The 20,703-nt window shown below is 33.6% G+C and overlaps 1 protein-coding gene across 1 annotated transcript in view; it reads right to left on the bottom strand.

Annotated features, from left to right (window-relative positions):
* Positions 1-20,703, bottom strand: part of Git (ARF GTPase-activating protein GIT1) — a 39,637-nt gene that overhangs the window by 9,733 nt on the left and 9,201 nt on the right. The window contains exons 5-17 of the mRNA XM_089249161.1: positions 18,444-18,530; positions 17,895-18,025; positions 14,490-14,584; positions 14,058-14,103; positions 12,838-12,886; positions 11,573-11,645; positions 9,283-9,380; positions 7,923-8,043; positions 6,602-6,753; positions 4,692-4,847; positions 2,730-3,050; positions 724-800; positions 451-633 (exon numbers count right to left, since the gene is read on the bottom strand). Of these exons, the coding sequence (XP_089105287.1) occupies positions 451-633; positions 724-800; positions 2,730-3,050; positions 4,692-4,847; positions 6,602-6,753; positions 7,923-8,043; positions 9,283-9,380; positions 11,573-11,645; positions 12,838-12,886; positions 14,058-14,103; positions 14,490-14,584; positions 17,895-18,025; positions 18,444-18,530 (1,589 nt within the window). The remainder of the gene's footprint in view (positions 1-450; positions 634-723; positions 801-2,729; positions 3,051-4,691; positions 4,848-6,601; positions 6,754-7,922; positions 8,044-9,282; positions 9,381-11,572; positions 11,646-12,837; positions 12,887-14,057; positions 14,104-14,489; positions 14,585-17,894; positions 18,026-18,443; positions 18,531-20,703) is intronic.

Raw genomic sequence — 20,703 nt, 5'->3', positions numbered from 1 at the left:
GTTTTGGAGCAAGTGCGGCACAATTGCCGCAGAGTTCCCACCCCTGGTATATCTGCAAGAGGGGACCATACCCCCTATTAACCCATTTTTTTTGTTTATTCTGCAACCACTGTTTCATACCTTCCGACTCCAACGAGTATTACGCACGATCATGCGTGTGTATTACACAATTATTGAATGGTTATTTGTTTTGTATTGTATCAATGTATGTACATATCAAATTTCATTAAAATCGGTACAGTAGTTCTAGAGATAATCGACCAAGTCTGCAAATTCTCTTAATTTCTTACACCAGTGTATTAAGATGACCACCTTTTTTTTTTACAAAAGAAACAAAAAACATACTACGCCAGATTAATTTGTTTTGTATCAGATCAAGCAAACAACTTGATTACCTATTCATTTATTAATATGATTTTGTTTCCAATACCACTTGCATGTTTTTATTACCTTTGATGTCTCCCTTCCTGAGCAGATATGAGGAGTTCTTGTATCTTCTTGGTGATTTGCTCAGTTTTACGAAACACTTCATCTTGACACGGATACGTTTCTTCTCTTAAAGGTGGAACAGATGGAAACTCTGGACTCTTTTCCTGCTCTTTCAGATTGAACGAGCTAGTGGAATTTTGCAAGCTGCGATAAGTATACAAATAAAATGCATTAATATATTATGTGAAACATACCAAAAACTTCAGAATCATCTATGTTTTGTCAAAAACTGACCTGTTTCTGCTAGCATTCAGTGAGGTATTATCGTAATCTCCACTGTCTCTCGATGAGTGACTAGAATGTGTGTTACCCTGCAAAATAGTAAATACTCACAGTCCATGAAACCAAAAATAACTCAGGATAATTTAAAATTTTTGAAAAATATTATTTATGTACATACAGTGAAACCCTTTTCTGTGTCACTTTTTTGTGAAAAAAAAGTGTCACGAATTTTGTGACACTTGCTTGATGTTTTTTTGATTTCACATGATGTCAGTCTTTCCACCACGACGATGTTTACGTCAGTAACACAACTCATACAAAAAGAAAAAGTCTGCCCTTTTCTGGGACGTTTGATGAAAGGAAAGTATCTTTAAAATTGATTAAATATTTTTTTGGTTATCAGTAGAGCCTGAATTATATGCAAATGCATTTCCATATTTTGGCCTTTTTTTAAGCATTAATGCATATAAATGCATAAAACTGAAGAATTTTCAGAATAAGTGCATATTTTTGAAAATTTATTTAAGCTTAATCACTTTTTATGATCTTTCAAATAAATATTGCTAATAATACAGTAAAACCTCTCTTATGCATTCACGGCCGGGAGAATTTTTTTTTTTCATAAATGAGGGGTGGCCGTTGATCAGGGATTTGAAATGAATACTTCTATTATACAAGGGGAAAATATTATTTGGCCGTAAAAAAAGGGTGACTGTATCTGAGGGGTGTTTCACTATTTTTATAACATCGGTTTTTCTGCCGCAGGTGGAATTTAGTGAATTAATAGAGATGTTCATATTTTCCAAATATCAAATGTTCTATTACTAAGGCTATTTTTAGAAATATGTCAAAAGCGTTAAATTTTTTCAGAAATAGTGTTGAAATTCTTTTATTACTGGTTATTCCGTTACTGAGCAGCTACAGTAAACTAGAAATTAAAAATGCCAAAATAAAAATATGTAGAAGTTTTTGCCTATGCAGGTAAATACGGAGATATTTTTTTGTAAATGAATATGCACTACGAAATAGAAAATATTCATTTTAAAAGCATATCTGCTTTTTTGCATAGTAATTTTTTAAATGCGTATTTTCTCATTTTTAATAATTTTTAACTTTTTCATGATTTTTAGTGTATATTTTGGGTTTTAATGCATATTATGGCATTTTCGAGTACATATTTTAGAATTTTTAAGTGCATATTTTAGAATTTTCAAGTGCATATTTCAGAATTTTTAAGTGCATATTTGCATATTTTTAGAGCACATTTCGCCACTTTTTTAGTGCATATAATCTGGGATCTAGTTATCAGTGGCTCGCAACGAGATTGGCTCGCATTTGCGCCTTGAAGTTGGAAACCACAGAAAACCAACTTCAGCCGACCACCACTTTGGCGAAAGTGGGGTTCGAACTCGGCTAACCGCCTTGCAAGTATCACTATGACCATCACAACAGCCATTGATACCACTGACTTACATCAGTATTTTCTTCTAAGACATAATTTGAGACACATTTTTTCACTGGTAATGCCTCTCCCTCCTCAGGAGAAGGCTAGTAAATGTGCAGATGATTTTGTTTATTCTCTCTTATCTATTCATCGTTTTGATACAACTCTGGCGAGGAAACATTTTCACTCTAAGAATGCAATGTCAAAGGCCTTCAAGATTTGCTCAAAGAGTTTATGGTTGAAAAATAATGTGTAGAACGAAATGATGTAAATGTGAGGTAATAATAATTGAGGATAAATTAGACTGGGTATTCCTGTAATCAAATATTCAAATATGTATTAATTCAAAGGTTCAGTACCTATACCAGTGGTTCTCAAACTGTTCTGCAGAAAGATGAAGAAATATGTGATGTTTAGTGCTTCCAGTTTGTAAGAGGGATCACGAGAAATACACATTAGTGCTCCATTGTCCATGAAGTTTGGGAACCACTGTATACTATATATAAATTATAACAGACATTGGACATTAAACGGTTAAAAAAAAAAAGGAACAGGGAAAAACAGACGAACTTACAATGCCACTGTCATCTCTAGGCAATGGTGCGACATGAGGACTATTAATATTGCTCTGTTGAGTTGAAGTAGGCAAGTGGTTAAGGTGTGTCTGCCGTTCTCGTGGCTCATACATGGATTGAGGTCGCTGACTGGATGAACGAGGAGAGTACCTGCTAACCTGTGGATCAATCTGGCCCAATACTTCTTTAGGGGAGGGTAAAAGATGAGATGTAGCTGATTCATGTCCATTATGAAATATGTTTGTAGGTGGTGGAAGATCTGAAGTTCTATATTGGACTAAGTAACGTAGATACATATTTTCTTGCATCAGTTTTTGAACCTGGAAAAGAAACAGAACCAAGAAAAAACATCTGAACAATTAGCTTTTATATAAACGTTTATGAAAAAATGCACTCAAGAATAACACAGTAGCCTACTTCTGAAAATATATTTCCAACACTGATTCATCAAATGAGTTGAGTATTCTCTTACAATTAAAAAATTAAAAATTTTATTCATTTTACTTTAATTATATATATATATTGTTACACAGCACGCGACCTACACCATACCAGTTAATTCACAATTTTTGTATAAACAATAATATTAATTGTTGGTCTCGGCCAGACACCAAAAATAATCACAGCATAACTATCATGGTACCACCAAACTTATGATATTGCCGGCATTTCTTCCTGTTCTATCATTATTAATATCGCCAGCAAATCTACCAATACAATATTGCAAAAATATATACCGTATATACTCGTGTATAAGCCAAGTTTTTTTGTGAAAAAATTCGTTCCTCAAGTAGGGGGGTCGGCTTATACTCGGGTCAGTTTTTGATGAGAAAATATCGACCCCCACAATCAGTAGTCATTTTTGTAGCGGTGTTCAAGAAACCGGCATTATTGGTATGGGATATGTTCAAACCCCCGAAAATGTCAAAGACGAGCCAAAGAAATCGAAAACATCATTGACTTTGATACCAGGTGGGCTAAAGTTGATTGTAAAGCCTGATGTGAGCATCAACAAGCCTTTCAAAGACCTTGAGGAATTTGTGGATCGAATGGATGAGTTCCGATGATAAAGAAACCACAAAAGGTGGTAACCTTGAAGAAACCTGGCATTGGCCTAGTGTGCCAATGGGTACATGAGGTGTGGAATTCTGTCTCCACCAAAATTATCATCCGGTCCTTCAAAAAGTGTTGCATCAGCAATGTGATGGATGGAACTGAAGATGATATCCTCTTTGAAAGTGACAATGGCGATGACAGCGTACACATCATAGGAGCGATGCCGCACCCTATGATGATCTGATGGATTATGATGAGCTTGGAGACTCAGAAGAAACGGTTTAAAAAGTTTGAATCGTTTTCTATTGTAAATTTCCGTAAGCTATTCATTTTGCATGGAAATATACGATTTTTTTTTTCTCTGAAATGCAAGGATTTTTTGGGGTCGGCTTATACACGGGTTTTCAATTTATTGAGGTTTTGGTGGTCCTGAAGTAGGGGGGTCGGCTTATATACGAGTCGGCTTATACACGAGTATATACGGTATATTTATTTTACTCAAACTTTCAGTAGTCATATATTTTTTAGTGGAGGTTGTGAAATGTGTATGAGAGGAAGAAACTGCTTTTTATTACAAAATCAACCTACTTCTAAGAAGAAAAAATCTCACAACTGATCAAAATATCAGAATTAATGAAAGGAAAAAAATTTCAGAATTGAAGGAAAGATTTTCTGGGTATGATGCTGAGGTGAATCAATGGTCATTTTGCTTGCCTGTATTACAAGAGGTTCAGGATTTGATTCCTAGTAGAGACAAAAAAATGTTTTTCCAAGTTTGTCTCAGCATAATACCCAGAAAGTTTCTTTTCTTGCTCTACCGCTGGCTAAGAAAAAAATGCTGCAATGTACTTTAGTTTTGGGACAAAAATTAAAAAAACATCTGTAGATATAAACTTTTAACTTACCATGTTTTGTAACAATGATATCTCATGCTTCATGTCTTTGTTCTCTTGACAAAGCTGATGGATCTTCATCTCAGACCGAAATAATTTCTTTTTAATGACACCATGCTCTTTCAAAGAAACGGATGGCACTGCTTGAGCAGATGGTGGACTATAATGCTAGAAAATGAGGCAACGCATATTATTTCTTGGATGACGCAGATACACAAAATATGAATTTTTATCAGAAAATGACATATATTTGCTATATCGTATGTTAATTGAAATTAAAATCTGATGTGATAACATTTCATACGCCATAAAATGAAACATCAAATTAAAATCATAATCTAATGACATTACAGACAATTTTTCACAAATACAAAAGCCCAAACAGGCAAATTCGCCAGCGAGGTGACTGAAAAAATATGCCCATAAAAAATATGTATGTCAAATATCTTCAAAATACAGCAACCCAATATAAATCATATATCACAAAAGGAAAAACCAATACTTGATAAATACTAATGCAAGACCACAACAGGCAAAATTCCCAATGAGGTGCAGTGAAATATGACATTAGCAAGCTTTCAATCCCTTGGGATGATACCCTCAGCAGCACTACAACTACTACTCTTGTAAATTTGTGCGACTGGCCCCTTCATTCATTAGCACATTCCCTGAGGACCCTAGAACATATATCGTCTGGTCTTGGTGCTTTGTTTGACACACATACATTTTTTAGAAGATTTAGGGCCTCCACATTTTCCATTTGACCATCGTTAAGGATTTTATTTCCCCCATGCAACACCCATACATTGAATAATGTTTTCTCTATTAAAAACTGATCCAAAAAAATTTTGAATGCACTACACATGCTTCTCGCTACCTAGACCCCTTCTAATAAGAGGGGGCCCACTGTCCCCTTATATCTGCTATTGACATACATGAAAAATGATTTTGGATCAGTGCCAATGTTATCTGTCAACCTAGATTCAACTTCTTTTTTGGTATCCTTTATCTTTCTTCAATGCCCTTCCTTTATCAGTAAACGATGACAGGTCAAATAATAGTATGTAATACATAGCAAATAAAAAAAATTATGGTTTTCTTATCTAAATATGGATAGCTTTTCGATTGATCCCACTATGAAGAGATTACATTTTTCGATTCTTTCTATCACTTTTGGCATTTTTCGATCACCTTTCTTTCCAAATATCAGTTTCTGCATTAACATCAAGAAAATTCAATTTCTCAGTATGATCCCCCCACTATGTTTATCATACTTCTTTTTGAATGTGTCAATCGTGTTAGAATTCATGACCCCCCAGTAGGTAAACTATTCCATTTATTCCCAACCCTATTAGAGGAAAAAACTCCCTGTAATATTACAACCTGGAATTATCTCTTACCAATCCATACTGGTGTCCCCTTGTCAAAGCAGTTGATTGACAATATATTATTAATTCATGGTCCACCCTATCTATCCTGTTGAAAATTTTGAACACTTTGATCATATCCTCCTGACACCTGCGTTCTTCCAATTTAAACATATTAATGAAATCAAGTCTTTCTTTACAGCTCTTGCCTTGTGTGCCCACAAAAGTACGCGTAAGTAAGTAAAGCTCTTCTTTTTGCACCCTCTCAACCAAGTCTATGTTCCTCTGTAGGAATGGCCTCCAAACTTTTAAGGCATACTCCAGTCCAGGATGAAATAAGCCTTGGAAAAAATGGAAGAATAATTTTATGAGAAAGCGCAGAGACACCTTTTTAAGAATGAAACCAAGCATTCTATTTGCTTTTCTGACCACCGCTGAATAATGCTCAAAAAACCTAGGCCAGTCGTCAATGAGAATTCCCAAATAGGATTAACATTTTATCAGCATCCCTCCACCTTTACATAGTTCCCACTCTAACAACATAATTTATTTTACCTCTTTTACATGAACAATGGAATCATGAGGCATAATACTATGGCTATCAACATAATCCTCATCTGATGCAACACTATCATAGAGAGGCTCCTCATCGCTTGGCGTTACATCAGGCATGGCTTTTGGATTTCTCATATTTACAGACAAAGTGACTGAAAAAAAAAATCAAGGGAAATTATTATCATGCTACAGTAGGACCTGGATTATCCAAGACCAAAATTAACTGATTTTTGGGCTATGTGAGGTACTTTTCATCAATTGATTATAAAAAATATGTGCAGTAAAACTACAGAAAGGATGCTTTGTGTCATGACAAATTAGTTTAACTGAAACTGAGGAGCTTATTTTCGAAAGTTTTTACACTTCCACTTTTTTCCGAAATGCAATTTTTAATGGTTTATGAATCTTTGGGATAAGCTCTGTCAGATTATACAACCAGGATTATTCAAATAGGAATATTTAGTATCATCATAAGTAACTATTTCAACAAAAAAATGAAAGCGATATCATGGCATCACCAATGAGCTCATATTTACTCATTCATTGAAAGGCAGCGCCAAACTGACATATTGTTGTAATTATATGCAATATGTGTTAATTTTATATGACTTTTTTTTAAATTTATGACACCTTATATGAAAACTGTTCAATTTTTTTTCAAATGACGAGAGAGATGTATCAACTATAACATTGGTTTGGTGAAAATTGATTTTGTAAAAAAGTGTTTCATTGAAATAATCACTTAATGCAACAAAAAAGCATTAGGCACAAAATTGGTCTTTTGAAAACATCGAAATCCTGTCCAGTACTATAGCCTTTTTTGTACAAATCAAAAAACTATTGCAATGAATATCTCCTTACTATAAACTACTACTTAACCATACAAGCTGTACTATATAGAATTTCTAACAAATTGTTAAGTCAGGAATGTATTGTGTGTGTATGAATGGTCCTATCACATTTATGCTGTCAGAGTTGTGTTTGTTTCGTGTTCTTGTTGTGGCTGTACTCCGTCTTCCATATTTTGAATTAAATATGGCAAATTCTTACATATTTTTATATTTTCATGTAACCATGTAAAACTACCAACAAACTTCAGCCAACCAACACTGTACCACCAATAGAGTCCAAACCATAGTTATCTTTCGCTATAAACTTCAAAATCATTCTATTTTTGTGCAAAACAAGTAAAAACATAAACTGAAGTGGGAAATGTGTAAATTTTGAGAAAAATATGAACCTGAAGACTTTTTGGCAAGAAACAACCATTCAATGAATTAAATAAAGATCTATTTGGTTTTAAACAAACAAGAAAACAAACCTATTTCTCTCTGTTTAACTTCTGGATTTGAAACTTGCTGTCTTCGCTTTATTTCCGTCAATATATCAATAATCAAAGTAGCAAATTCCCTGGCATTGAACCTGGCAAGCTTTTGTCTGCCCTAAAAAATAGAGTATTGAAGGTAGTTTTTTTTCCTTAAACTGTAAACACAACTGCTGGAAAAATAATAGAAAAAAAAGAACAAAATACCAATATTTACATCATCAATGAAATATCAAGAAAGAATCAATTGGAAAACAGAAATCTGAAATAAGTATTTTCATTCATCAAACACCCCCCACCCCCTCCATAAAAATGTCATATTTTTTAAATGAAGTAGTCTTCAATTTTCCATACATGCAAACTAAGGGCTATAAGGAAAAAGGGTTCCTCAGTGAAATCAACTTTACAAAATATCTAGGCTTCTCAATGATAAAATAGGAGGCAATGATAAAATTAAAAAATCAATGCAGTTTAAAAGATTAATGAATTTGCCAAAAATCTGCAAGACTTGAAAGCAACAGAGGAATGAATGAATGAACGCCAGGGGCTCCACCACTGGACTTATCCCGTTGCAGAGATCTCTTCCAGCCCAGCTTTTGTGGCAAAGCAACAGAGGCAAAAAAGAATATAATCATTCACTTTAAAATATAAAATTTGAAACAAAACCTAAGTGAAACAGACATGGTGTAGTGTCTGATATAAAAGAAACTCAAATCTACCAAGGTACTTATTTCTGTCTTGGAAATAATTATTTTATAGAAACAAACCATACTTTTGGTCAAAGTATGGTTTGGCTAGATAATAACTGCTAAATATTGTTGAAAGTATAACTTCTACAATTCAAATTTGTAATATTTTAAAAAGACTTTAATCACCCATGTAATCTCGCAAACAATGATCTCTTGCTTATGTGTCAGTACATGGGAACAAGGACAAATAAGTTAATAACATTATTATGTTATATCTTTGACTGGGAGTACAGGAAAACATCTGAGAGAAATGTTTAAGTGAGATCACTATATTTTCTATGAGTCTTATAATTCTAATAAGCTGATATGAAGGAAGGATTTGTGGGGGAAATGACTTATGTTGCTGTGTTTGCCCATTATATACAACATTAGAGAGCGTATGAAGGAGTGAGGCACCCATGTTCAGGCATGTACGATATACAAAAGTTTGACTTTAATGCCAAGATTACATTATAAAAGTTCTTTCATAAAACTTGGCAAATGCAACCAATAAGCTTATCGGTTACATTTACTTGAACGTAACCAAAAAGCCTATTGGTTGCATTTTCAATTTTTATAAAACATTTTATAGTGTAATCTCGGCCTAATACACAAATGTTATAGTATACCTGATTACGTGTAGATGAAAAATCTGGATTTACTGGTAAGAAAGGAACTGTCTGACAGTCTACCACTAAGGCGCTTTGGTTTTGCATTGAAAGCCATACTGAAACAAGAAAAGTCATATTATGAAAACCATTTTGTGTATAAAATATAATAAAACAGTAACAAGAAGAAATGGTATTTTTGCTATCACAAGAATAAATTTAAGTTCAATTCTTTTTTTCTCAAATTTGAAAGCATTTATGTAAGGTCTGCTTTTTAATAATGTCAAATTTCTTTTTATTTAATCATCTACTATGCACTTTCAAGGAATATTCATGGTGCAAATCTATCACCAGAAGGCAATTTACAACCATTTTATCTCAGAAGTTTAGAAGGTTAGACTTCCCACACACATACAGTCGAACTTGGTTAATTCGAAGTCCAAAGTCATTGGATAAAATTCAAATTATCCAATTAATCTATCCTGGATCTGTGAAATGACTAAAAATTGCAACTTAATCTACATTCACATAGGACAATTATAATCAATTATTAAAACTTTAATATCAGTTACGAAACTGTTTTCCGAATTTTAATAATTTATAATTATAATAATTGATCTCAGGTGCTATATTGTTCCACTGTTCTGGAATCAGCATCACTGCAGAATTTCTTAACTATATTCAAAGCCTGATTTACGGAAACAGTTCATAACTATCTGTTACGAAACTGTTCTCAAATTTTGCTTACCATTCTCATGCTATCAAAGAAATATACTTTCATTTACGTATTACAATCTGAACTGATACTTTCCATATTTTTAATGACAAAAAAGATTCAGATTTTCAATGTTACACCTTGATCTATAGGTTGAAAGCATAATCGTATTAAGCAGTACACAGTCTCAATGCACTGCAACTGAACAATGGTAAAATGGACATTAAATTATCAAAAAGAAAAATGTAAAGTAAAAACAGAATTTTCAAACTTTTATTTGTCTTTAAAAATTTGTTGTTTACAAACTGGTTGAGGAAAGCAAAGTCTAGTTTCTTGTAGAAATTTTCCAAACTAAATTTGCTTATACAAAAATTATGATTTTTTTTTCTCCAACTTCCAAAATTCAAATTAACTGAGTTCTACTGTACACATGCAAGCTATCCCAAATTGTTTGCACAGCAGACATGTTTGAAATTGTTGACTTTAAAAACATACTTTCAATAGCAAAAAGTTTCCAAATGACATGCAGTTGTACAATTTATGTTATTTTTTTCTTTCAGTAAAGTTTAAAATTTATTTGAGAGGCTATACACATAAAAAATATGGAAATTAACTTTTTATACAGCTTCAGTATGCGTGATAAAACACCTAATTAATGAAATTTAGATCTTGCTCTGAAAAGTCATTTGCAAAAAACTTCATTTTTGAAAATGTAATATGTATCAAGACATTCAATGTATAAAATGACTATGTTTTGGGAACTTATTCCTGTGATGGAGAGTTTTCGTTGACTCAAAAAGTTGCCATTTTTAGAGATGGTACACAAATAGAATAAACTCAACTATTTTATTCTTTTGTTCACAATGAAAAACAATTACATTTTTGTGAAAATAACAGAATTTTTACAACTTTGAATTAAATTTACTTTTCATAATTTGTGAATCACACCCTTAATCATTGTCAAAAAAATGCTGGAAATATTGCATTTAAAAATATGCAATTATTTGTTAATGACTTGTCAGAGCCACAATTACATTGCACTAATTAGAAGTTTCAGCAAACAGAGTCTATATATAGATGGAAAGTTAATTAAAAAAATTTTTTTTTACAACTCATTGAAAAAATTTAAGACATCTGAAGTAAATGCACATCATTTGAAAACTTTTTGTAACTAAAAATATGTCTCTAAAGTCAACAGTTGCAGAGATGTATGCTGTGCAAATAATGTGGGATAGCCTGTGTATGCAACCAGACTAATGAAAGTGGGTTCTGACTAAAGGGATAAATTGGATAAGTGATATTTTCCCGCTAGCTATACATATTAATGAAAGAAAAATCAGATAAATGATAATAATATACTTTATTTGATAAAACTGAATGAATGTCCATTCACACACTATGTGTAGAAAGCACACATAGAAACATCAGCACTAGTAGCATAATGTGATACATGAAATAAAAATGTCCTTTTTTTCATTATGGACATCAAGAAAAAATTTACATTGTTTTGATGTATTTAGATTTCATATCAAACATTAAGGGGAGAATACAACATAAAATATATTTTTCCTGTACAATATCAGAAGGATATCTTACTTGCATCTGTTTCCCGCCTGTCTACTTCATCATATACATCCATCGCTAATTCTTCTAATAAGTTATTTGGAAGCTTCAATATAAAAGTACAACATACTAATTATTTACATATTTGAAATACCATAATGATGAAGATTATTAGAAAATAAACCAATTTTTGAATTTAAATAAACAGAAATAGTTGAAGTATTTTGTCAACACATTAAGGCAGGGGTCTAAACATGTTGATCACCAACCATATTTCTGATTGCAGGACCGCTTTTTACAGGATTTTTTTTCTTTGAAACTACTCACATTAACGATTTATGGAGGCATGAATTGTAAAGATATATTCAACTGCACTGAAAAGATTGATTATAATCATACAAAAGACAAAATATAATTTTCTGCTATATTTTTGACAATAATGTACAGAAAATGAAATGGCTGGTGCTTGTACTGTATAGCTGAGTCTATCTTTTGTAAGCAGTTAAGCCATAAAGTAGATAGCTAGGTAAATTTGATTGCCGCCCAATGCATTAAAGGCACTCTCTCATGTAACTACCACATTATCTTATGAACATTATGTACATAATTAGGTTTAACTCTAATCATTGAAGTGTTCTCATCATTTTTATCGACTATTGTGATATTGTAAGTCAAAATAAAAATTAAATTTTTAAAAAAATATGTTTTCTTGAAAAATTATATCCTTTAACACCCCCTTGCGATAGATACATAACGGTTGATCAATAACCATTTTTGAAATCGATAAACAATTATTTGTCCAACACAAGAAAATTCATGCAACAAGGCTTAAAAAAAAAGATGGAATTTTTATCTCAGTTAAGTGGGTGAGACCTGTTTTTAGGCTCGTACTTAACATGTAAGTACTTAACTGTGTCAGTCATCCATGCAAAACAGTAAAGTGGTATCGATTAGTTATCAGTATTTAACTGATCATTTTCATTATCAATCTTTTCCTTTCCCCCACACAATAAGGTTCTATTTTTCTTTTTTTATCCTTTCCCTCAAAGACCCCACTTTCGCTGATTTTCTACAGGAAAGAATTAAAACACATTCAGCCAAAACAGCAAAACTCTCTTAGACCTCAACATGTTAACAAATTATGGCACGCATTCATGGAAAATAAATTTCTATTTCAATAAACTATTCAATGCTATAACGTTATTAGGTAATTTACGTTACAGGTCATTATTCTGTGTTGGATATTAATTTTTGAAGCAAACTGTGTGAGATAAAACTTGTAGAACTAAAGAACTCACTGTCTGGAGTTTCTTTCTTGCTGTGACAGCTAGTTCAGATTGATCAAGGCTAAAGTGATATAAATTTATTGTCAGAATCAGCATTTGAAACATAAAACTTATTGGCTATGAACATAAAAAATAATATTTTAAAATTATTTTAAAAGTTATAATAGTAATTTTTTATTCAAAAATTATTCAAAAAACCAAACCTTATTCAAGAACACAGTATAATTTGAAATTTCCATCAAATAAATATGACCTTTCTTATTGTTGGGTCATTGGATTTTTTTTTTAAATTGATCACACATGTGGTGCGAGCACACACACACCAATTCATTAATCGTGAAGTACCAAATCCAAATGACCAGATATAAACTATAAGCTCTTATGATTAAAATTCAGAATCAAGAAAACATGAAAAACAGCCCAGTTTTTTTTTTCTTTAAATAAATATTTTATTAAATTCAGTTTCTCATCTATACAGACCTAAAGATGGTGTCATATACTAAAAACGGAAACCAATGACATCTTCGATTTTACTAATCAAAGTTCCAACCAAATCTAAAATAGAATTACCTCCTCCCTACCTTCAAATCATGGTAAAATTCCTTCTCTTCTTCTTTCAAATTACTACACTCAATGTAATATTTTTATCTGTGCATTCGTATAAAATATATGAAAAGATATTTAACCTTCAGTCAGGCGCAATACAAATCCTAACATGTTCAGGTGCAACTCACGTGAAAGATTAAAAATTAAATTTTTGCTTAGGCTTAAGAGAAAGCTTATCAAACAAAACTCTTCACTCAAACAAGGCTGTCTTTATGTTTTTTTGGGTAAATTTCTCATATTTCCGTGCAATTTCTTATAGCAAAATTTGAAGAAAACTAAGTTCTCTCTGAACACCCTGCCCTTTGGTACAAAAAAAGAGTTTCATCTCACAGATTAGATGTGTCTGACTGAACATTAAGTAAATGACAGTACAGCCTCCATCATCAGCAGTAATGGTGTGGAAGAACACCAGGGATAATTGCAAAACACAGTTAAGCCCTAAAGTGTTATGCAAGAATTCATCCCTATCTTTGCAGTAATTTGCCAGGTCTCATATCAAATCTTTGACAGATTTATATAACACATATTCCAATATATTATTATAAATATTCATGCAAAATAACTGAAAACTGACATTGCTAAACTTTGCACAGCTATTCTATTGAAATGATTGAATAAAAACTTACCTATCAGCCATTTCTGGTACAATATAATATTGATGTGAACGATGATCTGGAAAATTTTTTTTAACTGTATTAATAAATTAGTAAAAGAGCAAACATGAGAATCAAACAAAGTAGTAGGTAAAACTTAAAGTATAATTAATGTTTTCAAATAAATAAGGTACCAAAGCGCTGCAAATATTAAAAGATCCATTAAATAAATATGATAATATGATATGTTTACCTACTCACACTTCTCATATTCATTAATTTTCTAAAAAGTTTGTTGAATATAAGGTATAAAGCAGATATAAAAGTGAAGTAAGTTTTATGTATTTATTAAAACAGACAAAGTCCAGTGAACTGGCCAGCCATTTCGTACATCAGCCAGACTTCAAACATTGACCATAATATCAATATGCACATCAATAGCAGATGATACTGAGAATATGTTACCTGGTTTTCGTCCACACAGATAAAATGCTAATCTGTCAGTAAGCTCATACTGACACTCAATCAAACGATCAGCTAAATCCATATGGCCTGCATCCCTATAAAAATTGGTAAAAATTATCTGATTGTGATAAAACAATGATATTTTCACACACGTGTTTGTTGTTTTACAAGGGATGCGTGTACTACACATTAGGAACCATTAATTTGAGCAGATGACCTCAGAGAGGATTCAAGCTCTCGTTCACATAACAAAATTTATACAGAGCAAAACCTTTACGGCTTATTCATTGACATTACTTGACAATGAACTAGCCTTTGACAATAACCAAAATTTTGTCATACTTACTGATAATGATTAAATCTCTAAACAGTTAGTTTTCATTAATTCATTAATTGGAAGCCACCACAGCTCAACTCGTACCTCAAAATTTAAAAATACTCTGTTCAACACATAGCAGAATATGTGCTGCAATTTTTTTCAATGTGGCATAAAACGAATACTTTATATTGCATGACATACAAATACAGTGAACTCTTCTAAGACAGCCGGTCGGCATTCTGCAAAAAAGTGACCATATGTGGAGTTGATCGCTGAAGAGTTGTATGATAGGAAAAACATTTTTTTTTTTGGGGGGGGGGGATGTTTGTCAAAATAAAGATTTCCCATGTCACATAAAAATTGTATGCTAATTTATTTACAATGCCCATAAAAACAAATACATATACAGCGGAACCTCACTACAATGAGGGAAGTTGGCTGGTGTATAGAGGTGGCCGCCCATAGAAGTTTCACTGTATTATAATATGCAAGACTTCTATTGAAATTTCTCTAGATAATAAATATGACTCCTCTTTCACTTAGCAACACAGTACACGTAAAGATAGGGCTGATCCGATTAATCAGGTCAGTTAATCAATCAATTGTTAATAGCAAGTTAAAAATTTTAGTTGAGTTGATCAATCTGATTAAACTTCAATTTAAAATTCTTCAAAGAGTTTGTGATTTAACTTGATTTGTTCAACAAAACCGATTAGATATCTTAAAAATTATGTACCTTTTTTTTTCATTTTGGATAAGTGACCCATAATTAGAAATATTTGAATCAATATTTGATAAAATTTTTTGGCATGGGGGAAATACAAGTCGATTTAACGAAAATTGATGAGAGTTTTAGAAAATAAGACCATAATTCAGTCTCCATGGTAGTTTTTTTATATTCTTGGAAGCATCAGCTCATCTCCTCACAAGTACCATTTGGGAGAAGTTTCTAGGAAAACAACAGTATTATCAAAGTAGTTGGGAAATAAGTGACAAACTTAAAATAACTGATTTTTTTTTAAAAATGGTGAGTTGCAAGAGAAGAAATTCCAGGTTTTGACAAAATATATTCAGCATATTAAATTTATTTAAGGCAGCTGCCTTAATTTCTAATCCATAAAAGGGGTTCTTAAACTACACTGCTCAAAACAATTAGGGGAGCATATGGTTTTAACAAAATTACGCAAAGATGTATACCGATAAGTAACATAAAATGAATCATCCATAATTTAAAGCCTAGCAGGAAACAGAAGAAGAAAACGTCATATGCAAATCAAAGTTCATGACGTCAAAAACCAGAAAAAGGAGATAGGGCAGAAATACGTCTGTTTTACTGCCGTAACTGTGAAATTCGATTGCGCAGTATTTTTTTTTTGAGACAAGGTGACTTGAGGATGTCTCAACAACGTGATTTACCGGAATCCATGGCATGGCATATTATAGGCAAACTGGAATCCGGGCAAACACAACGTAGTATCGCGGACGCTGTTGGAGTCGCCAGAAGTGTTGATGCAAGGCTGTGGAATCGATTCCAACAAACAGGAAATGTTAGACGTCGACCAGGGCAAGGTCGGCCACGTGCCACTACAGCAACTTATGACCAGTATATACGGTTAACAGCCCGTCGAAACAGAACAGAGAATGCTACGCAGCTGCAAAGACGGTTGCTCTTGGCAACAGCACGAAGGGTGTCCAGCCAAACAGTACGTAATCGGCTTCATGAGGGAGGGCTCTATGCACGTAGGCCAATGGTCTGCATTCCGTTGACCCCACGCCACCGTGCGGCCCGAAGAAGATGGGCTGCTGAACATCGAGATTGGGAGCAACATGATTGGAGCCAAGTGCTGTTTACAGACGAGTCCCGATTCAGTCTGGAATGTGACACCCGACATGTTCTGGTATGGAGGGACAGGGGCACTCGAAATAACCCCGCATTCGTTCGTGAAAGGTCACAGTACAGACGAGCTGGTTGGATGGTATGGGGTGGAATCAGCATAGGCGGACGTACGGACCTGCATATCATTCGGAATGGCACTTTGACGGCCCAAAGGTATGCAGACGAGATACTGCGACCTCATGTCATCCCTTATGCTGGAACCATTGGAGATTAATTTGTTTTCCAGGATGATAATGCCCGACCGCATAGAGCTCGTCTGGTGGAGAACATGCTTGAAGCTGAAACAATACAGCGTATGGAATGGCCAGCGTGCTCTCCTGACCTGAATCCAATCGAGCATGTTTGGGACATGCTCGGACGACGCATTGCTGCGCGACCAAGGCCGCCTGTTACTGTACGAGACTTGCAGATTGCACTTCTTGAGGAGTGGAACAGTATTCCCCAAAGTCTGATCGATAACCTCATTGCATCCATGGCAAACAGGTGTGCAGCAGACTTAGCTGTTCGAGGAGACCACACGCCCTATTAAAACTCATGCATCATGTCTAAACAGTACTTTTTTTTATCGTTTACATGTAACCAAATTGTTGCCCTAAATCATCTTTTCATGTTTTTTCCATATTTTCAAAGAATTAAAGCTTAATTCCAAATTTTTTTACGTCTTTTTTCTGTATTGCGCATTGATACGTGTGTACTATCCATTGTATGCCAATACGTGGCTGTCTCGCACGGTTTTCTTCACTTTTTTGCTTGCTCCCCTAATTGTTTTGAGCAGTGTATTTGACACCACCTTCGTCAGGCTGACAAAGGTTTTTCTAAGATACTCTTCGTTATACTGCTCTGGGGAGCCGTGGACAAGCGTTGATTGAGGAAAGGGCACCATGAGTGAAAAAAGTTTGTGAACCCGTCTTGACCTATTTCTATATCTGTTTACATCTAGTGAACAGTGAAATGAATAAAATATATTTTTATACCATCCATTAATTTTGTATGGTTGCAAAAAATACTGAATTAAAATGTGATTAATCAGTCGATTAACTGATTAAAATTTTTTTTGGTTAACCAGTTAAAGATTTTAATCCACTCCAGCTCTAATAAAGATATATAGAACCAAGAATATGTTCATGAAATATTCAATTAGTTTGATCCCTTCAAGGTTAGAAAATTTTGTAATTAAAAGAAAACATACCTTGCATAGTCAATTGGTGTAAGTCCATCTTTGTCCGGAAAAGACGGGTCAGCACCATGAACAAATAAAAGCTCAACTTGCTGAATCTGACCTGATTTAGCTGCAACATGGAGAGGAGTATTACCTTTCTCCTGCAAAATTAATTAATTAACAGAATGCGGCTAAGTGAAGAATTCAAACTAGTTGAAAAACATGAAACATAAGTTTTCCATAATATAATCAAAGATGCTGCTCATTGAAGAATTTTGTTGCATGATATGTGCATTTAACTTGTCTCTAAAATCTGAAAAACAAAGCAAAGCTTGATGGATGGCAGTAGTAGTAATAATAACACTATATAGTTTGATTAATTATAATAATCCAAGTAATAAAATTGTGTTGAAATTGCGTTAAAATGAAACTTCACAATATTTATATTAGTCAAGTGTTTTTTCATAAATGCATTCGTTCGAACAATTTAATCCAAGCCTGGAATCTGGAATCACTCAGTTAATAAGCAAATGAATATTTATTTTTTTCACTAGTAAAATAAATCAATGATTTTCTTACAGGATGTACATAATTTGAATCTGCTCCAACAGACAGAAATCGCAAGCTCGTTTCTAAATTTCCTGTTCTGACACTGGAATGTAGTTGCTGAAATAAGAAAAAAAATCTTAGTTTTCCCAAAATACACAGTAGATACACCATTTATTATAATCACAAATAATGTTATCATTTGTCGGTATTGTTGTCAATTTTGCAAAGTACAGAATGGAGTCATAACAGATATCATAACATGGAAAAAAATTGCTTATAGTTAGGATTGCTTATAGTTTCAGTTTTTTTAAATCCTTTTTTTTCTGTCAGAAGTCTTCTTTTTGCATATTTTGCAGCTAAAGTTATTTTTGGACAAATTTTTTACAATATGTTTTCATTATCAACTTGAAAGACTATGCTTGAGGTCGGAAAGCTCCCTTGTTGACAAAAATTTCCATAAATGTCTTAATTGGGACATAATAGCCACTATGACCCATGAACATGTAGAGCTGCTTTTGCAATGACTTTCCTATAGTGAAGGCATATGTAAGATAAAAAAAAACTTTCTTCAGCTCATGATTAGTTTCTTTCAACTTTCATCTGATCACATTCGCAGTTCCTCGGCCAAAAGACTTTCACAAAGGATCTATTGAACATACCTCACACTAAAAACATATCACAATATACATTTTAGTATTCATGATATACATTTTAGACAGTTTTATTCTAACTCCTTACCATTTCTGAATGAAAAGCAAGGATCTATGCTTAAAGGGAAAAAACCCAGTATTACAACAACATAGAAAAAATATGGCACAATTCAACCAGATTTTGGAACCAGTTCTCTGAGAAAGAAAAACGGAGTGATCCCATTTTCATACGTCCGCTTCGACCACATGGGACATATGGTCATCTAACTTATAACTGGGATTTTTTTCAGATATAGTTATCAATTGGTTATTATTATAAGAAAGCTGTAGTACCAATGTGATCTCATTAAACAGCATGCACTGTACTGATGAAACATTTTTTTTCAGAAATTTACATTTTACTTCAGTTTAAATCATGGAGACCTGAACCTTTCTATCCTGTTTCCATGTCAACCATTAAAGGAGATGTCAAACAATAGATAGAAAACAAACATCTGTAATAGAATTGAGTTCTATTACAGATACGGCAGGACTGCAGACAAGCCAAACTGGCTTTGGGAATCCAACCGAAAATTGCCAAAAAACTTCTTTTACTAAATAGGAAACAGATTTGACAGGCTATATGAATCATCACTGGTCATGCTAACCTAGCAAAACATCAATACAACTGTGGCTACACAGACTTGTCTATTTGTCCTGTGTATGGAGAAGACAAAACTCCACTTCACTATGTAGGACGAAGCCCAGCATTCTTTATCCTGAGAAGGTACTTAGGTACACTACCTTGGTGATCTCAGGTGATGCTAAGTGAAGTAGTAAATGCAACCAGCATTTACAATTTGGTAAATTTTATTAATTATACTAAACACCTTAACTCATGGTGGGTATCAATTTTCTGCTATGATTCAAACTCTCATGCATTATTTTTTCAATAACTTTGCATTGAGTTTCTGCCCTAGGAGAGAGAGAGAAATTTCCTCTGCTCCTTTGCTTCCCTCTTAAAAAAGGGCATTGCAGCTAGGACAGCCTCCTCATATATTTATATATGACAATATCATTTGCAGGTGTCTCATAATGTCTCACTTACAGGTTTTAGTATTTAACAAAATGGTATTAATAGTTACCATACCTTTCATTCCCAACATTATTGCAAAAACTTCTGAGAAATCTCCACAGAATAATACTTTTTCACATCTACATGATCCACAATTTGTGGTACACTACTGGGTGCCAGAGCAATGGGGAAAATTGTCTAAACCAGTGGTTCTCAAATTGTGTGCCTCCAACCTTTTCCAGAGGCACCATGGAGCGGTGACCCTGAAAAAGGTTTTTCGAAAATACCTTTTATTTGCTATTCTATCCAATTTGTTAATTAAAATGCTTTTTTGAAGGGTGGTAACTCAAAAATCCTGTGGAAGAAAATTTTTCAGTGCCCGCCAAGCCTCCTATGCCCCCTCCAAAGGTCAATCCTGCTTACACCCCTGATTTCAACCCCACTTCACTGAAGTCGTCAGAGGTTGATGAGCACAAAGGATTATGAGAAGAGGTTACAAGCTTCAAAGATCTGCAAGAAGGAGGAGGGGGGGGGGGAAGAACATACACTTGGAAGTCTGGGAGGGGGACACGATGATGATATCAAT

This window comes from Pholcus phalangioides, unplaced genomic scaffold (assembly GCF_987345545.1).
Source record: "Pholcus phalangioides strain wild (caught in Gottingen) unplaced genomic scaffold, Ppha-v1.0 ptg000021l_1, whole genome shotgun sequence".
Classification (NCBI taxonomy): domain Eukaryota; kingdom Metazoa; phylum Arthropoda; class Arachnida; order Araneae; family Pholcidae; genus Pholcus; species Pholcus phalangioides.
This window is presented reverse-complemented; position numbering and strand designations above follow the sequence as displayed.